Raw genomic sequence first — 4,504 nt, 5'->3', positions numbered from 1 at the left:
CATTTTGATAATACATTATCTTCATCTACGGTACACTTATTATTTTCGATTATATCAACAGATACTCTTTAATTACTTTTATTTCCATTGTTTATAATTTTACTCGGTAAACAGGTTGGTGACATAGGCAATGCATTACCTCTATCGATCGACAGTTCTATATTTAGACTTTCAATACTATCAATGTTACCTGTAGAAGCGGAGGCTTCACACGGGTTATCGACAAAATCCATCACATCGGAGGTATCCGTCGATACCTTTTCACTCGGTATATGATTATATTCAGGTGAACTACATGTATCTGAACATATCACATCTGTACGATTCTCAATATTAGAAATATTTACATTATCATTGTTGTATTCTTTCATCCGATTTTGGTCACGATTAACGGTAGACTTTGATTTCCTTCGATGATCTAACCACTACACCAAGGCTCTCACTAACATTGTTACAGTAAATGTTTTACTACACTTTCATACCACAACAAATACTGTTATGGTATCACTTGTATTTGTATCCATATATTATAACCAAAATTAAAAAAGAGAATAATTTTGCACTACCATTTTCATAATGAATATTATTTTAAATATCTAGACACATTAACTAGATGCTCATAATATCCACTTGACATGCTTGAATACATATAAAAAAGATGTGGTATGATTGCCAATGAGACCATTCTCCGCAATAGACCAAAATGACACAGAAATTAAAACAACTACAGTACGACCTTCAACAATGAGCAAAGCCCATACCGCATGGTCAGATATTAAAGGCCCCGAAATGACAATGTAAAACAATTCAAACGAGAAAACTGACGGCCTTATTTATGTACAAATAATAAACGAAAAACAAATCCACACTCATCTGTGTCCACACTTGTTATCTAATAAAATAGCATACAAACACTATTATATATATTACCTTAATACATCCTGTTGGAAAGATGCTTGGTTCCGTCTTCAGGTGAATCCTCCTTCCTCGGCTGTTTCGGCGCTGTCCACTACAACCTCCAGAGGTGCGCCGACTGGGGTGATCAAGTCCCAGCCCGAAACCACGTCTTGGCTATCCATCCATGCCTCTACACTTTACTGCTTCCACTGTTCTGACCTTTTCCTCCATAACCACATCGATGCTGTCTCTGCCTCTTTACACAAGTTCCCTATCAGTTTACTTCTTTCCCCTCCAACAATACCAAGTGCTCTCAATGCTCGCCACATAGACTGTCAAACAAACCCTCTGCTTCCCACTTCCACTGGAAATAACCAAACCCGCCATCCATTGTCTCTACATTCTGCAAGTAGATCTTGGTACTTCAGTCTCTTTCTCTCGTAGGCATCTTCTATTCTTTCTTCCCATGGTACAGTTAGTTCCAGCAGGATTGCCTGTTTTGTTGAGGCGGACCAAATGACGATGTCAGGTCTCTGGTTTGTTACTGCAATCTGTGGAGGGAATTGTAACTTCTGTTTAAGATCTACCAACATTTGCCAATCAGTTGCTGTTACCAATAAACCACTTCCTTCCACCTTCTTCTTCTGACCTTTCTCTCCTTCCTTAACAAAATTGACAAAAGTAAGTCCTTCCTTGTTTTTCCTTGGCTTCCTGATGTTTCTCTCTAGGGTGTCTGCTAGTGTCCCTAATACCTTGTCGTGTCGCCATGTATACCTCCCGTCTTTCAAAGCACTCGAGCATGATGATAAGATGTGCTCCAAGTTTGCTGGCTTACCACAAAGAACACACTTTGGGTCATCTATCAATCCCCATGTTGCTAGATTTGTTGGGCTTGGCAATACATCATATACTGACTTCAGCTTAAATTGCAACCTATGTGGCTCCATCTTCCAGATCTCATTCCATCCTAACTTCTGCTGTCTTGCTCCCTCCCAGTTTAACCAGCTTCCCTGCTTCTTCATGCTCACTGCCTTTACCATTCTACTTTCTTCTTCCATCGATCGTACCTCTTTCTGTACCAGATGTCTTTTTTCTTCCACTGTTGCTGTTCTCCATTTTGCTGTAGGTGTAACATCCAGCCCTTGTCTTCCAACTGCAACTCTGCCCACTATCTCACTGTGCTTTAATCGTGATTCAGCATCTTCTATCGTCTTCTTTGTTGACCACTTCCTTCCAGTTCTTATTTCTACTTTTGCTGATCGTACTTTCTCATCCCTGCTGTTTTTTAACGTCAGATGTTGTCTAACCTTGGTCACCTTGAATTCCTCAGTGATTGACTTGAGTGGTAGCTGTAACTTGGTTCCTAAACTGTATAGGCCCACACTGCTGAAACTGCGTGGTACTCCAAGCCATCTACGTAAGTAACTGTTTGATATTCTTTCCATTCCCTCTATCGTTGTCATTGGTACATCATACACAAGAAGTGGCCACAGCAGCCGAGGCAATATCCCATGCTGGTAAATCCATGCCTTGTACTTTCCTGGTAGTCCACTCTTATCTACTGCCTTTAACCAGTCGTCCAACTGCTTATATGTATCTTCCACATTCAACTTATCTGACAAGGTGTTGTTGAACCATTTTCCGAGACACTTAACTGGCTTCTCTGAGACTGTTGGTATTATTTCGTCTCCTATTCTAAACCTTTCCTCCTTGACTTTACCATTCTTCACTACCAAACTTCTGGATTTGCTAGGCTTCACTTTCATTCTTGCCCAGGTGATCATCTTATCAAGCTCTTGTAGTGTCCACCTGGCTTCGATAACTGTCTTTGTGCTTATTGTCATATCATCCATGAATGCTCTTCCTGGTGGTTGCCGTACTCCTGACTTCATCCATGGACCTCTGCTCTTCTTCTCTACTGACTTCACAATCATATTCATTGCTGCGGAGAAAAGGATGACAGATATCGTGCATCCTGTCACTATTCCCACTTCTAAACGTTGCCATGATGTTGTAAAATCCCCAACGGTAAATCTCAGCTGCAGATGGTTGAAGTACTCTCTTATCAGCTCTCTTACACCGTCAGGTACATGGTATCTCTCCAGCATCAACTCAACTAACTTGTGTGGTACTGTCCCATATGCATTCGCTAAATCCAGCCAGACAACTGCGAGCTCTCCCTTTGAATCTTTCGCTTCTCGGATTATCTGTGATAATACGCTTGTATGTTCAATGCAGCCTGATACACCTGGTACCCCTCCTTTCTGTACTGCAATGTCAATGTACTCGTTGCTCAGCATGTAGTTTGTCATCCTTTTAGCAAGAATAGCAAGAAATATCTTTCCTTCTACATTTAACAGTGAGATGGTTCTAAACTGTTTTAATGTCTCTGACTTCTCTTCCTTTGGTATAAAGCACCCTTCTGCCTTGTGCCAACTCTCTGCTAGTCGACCTCTTCTCCAGATGACTCTTATTAACTTCCATAGACGTCTTGTAATTCTCTGACAGTTCTTGTATACCTTATATGGTACTCCATTTGGACCTGGTGCTGATGCTGCCCTTCCTTTCTTGATAACATCTACTACCTCTTTCAACTTTGGTGGTGATTCATCAAAAACCTGCTCTGGATCCTCCGGACGTATAAGTTGTTCTATATCTGGGAGTTCATCTTCCCTTTTTGGATCACTGTGCATTTCTCTTAAATATTCTTCTACTTCCTCTTTACTAGCTTTTAGTTGTCCTGATCCTTTCTTCCCCAACAATCTTGATGTAAATTGGAAAGGATCTGATGTAAATTGAGCTCTTGCTTTCTCTCTCTTTTTCCTCCTTTTCCTAGTTCTCTCTGCTCTCCTTGTGATCTTGAGTTTCTTCCTGATGTTGTCCCTCAGCTCAGATAATGCTGGTTTTTCATCCTCTGATGCCTGATTATATCTTTTCTTAAGTTGCCTTAGGTCTTTCCTCATCTTTGCTATTTTGGATTCTCTTCTGTTCTTTTGACCCTCTCGTCTCACCACCTCTTTCTCATCTGCACCAAATCTGTCCATACCTATGTTGTAAATAAATGATGTCATTGATTCTATCTTCCTGTCTATGTTACCTGCCAATGTTGTGTTCAAAATTGCATCCACATCCTCATCAAACTGTTGCCATTCACTTTTACTTTTATTGTTTTCTTTCTTCTTATGTTCTCACTTGTGTCTGGTTTTCTTTTTGGCTCTTGTGGCTGTCTGTTGTTGTCTAAGCCCTCCTTTTCCTGTTGATTCCCCTCTACCATGCTGTCCTCCTCATTGTACAACACATGGAGGCTGTGGTCGCTGTGGTTTGTATCCTGAACCACCTCCTCCTCCGTCTCACCAGGTTGCCCTGTGCGTTGTGTTATGCTCTGATTTGGCTTGCATTTCATCTTTCCCATATGTATATTCAGACCTCGTTGGTTCTTGCAAACTTTCCCACAGATGCATACATTTCCGTTGTTCAAATTCGTAGTCGTTGTTCGTTCCTGTGTTGTTTCCGGTGTTACCAATCCTGTAGGTTGCTCATCCTCCCCCGCTCTCGCACAACCTTGGGGGTGTCTTATTATATATTGTTCCATAGCTAGATGTAAGTG

The 4,504-nt window shown here is 41.1% G+C and overlaps 1 protein-coding gene across 1 annotated transcript; it reads right to left on the bottom strand.

Annotated features, from left to right (window-relative positions):
* Positions 1–1,232: 1,232 nt before the first annotated feature.
* On the bottom strand, positions 1,233–3,941 carry LOC134726384 (uncharacterized). The gene has a single exon (XM_063590784.1). It carries the CDS (start codon positions 3,939–3,941, stop codon positions 1,233–1,235), a length of 2,709 nt encoding a protein of 902 aa, XP_063446854.1.
* Between the last annotated feature and the right edge of the window lie 563 nt (positions 3,942–4,504).

Source organism: Mytilus trossulus, chromosome 7, assembly GCF_036588685.1.
Source record: "Mytilus trossulus isolate FHL-02 chromosome 7, PNRI_Mtr1.1.1.hap1, whole genome shotgun sequence".
In the NCBI taxonomy this organism is placed as follows: domain Eukaryota; kingdom Metazoa; phylum Mollusca; class Bivalvia; order Mytilida; family Mytilidae; genus Mytilus; species Mytilus trossulus.
This window is presented reverse-complemented; position numbering and strand designations above follow the sequence as displayed.

Excerpts from the sequence above, each read along its gene's own strand:
- LOC134726384 (XM_063590784.1), bottom strand. The coding sequence starts at position 3,941 with ATGGACAGATTTGGTGCAGATGAGAAAGAGGTGGTGAGACGAGAGGGT.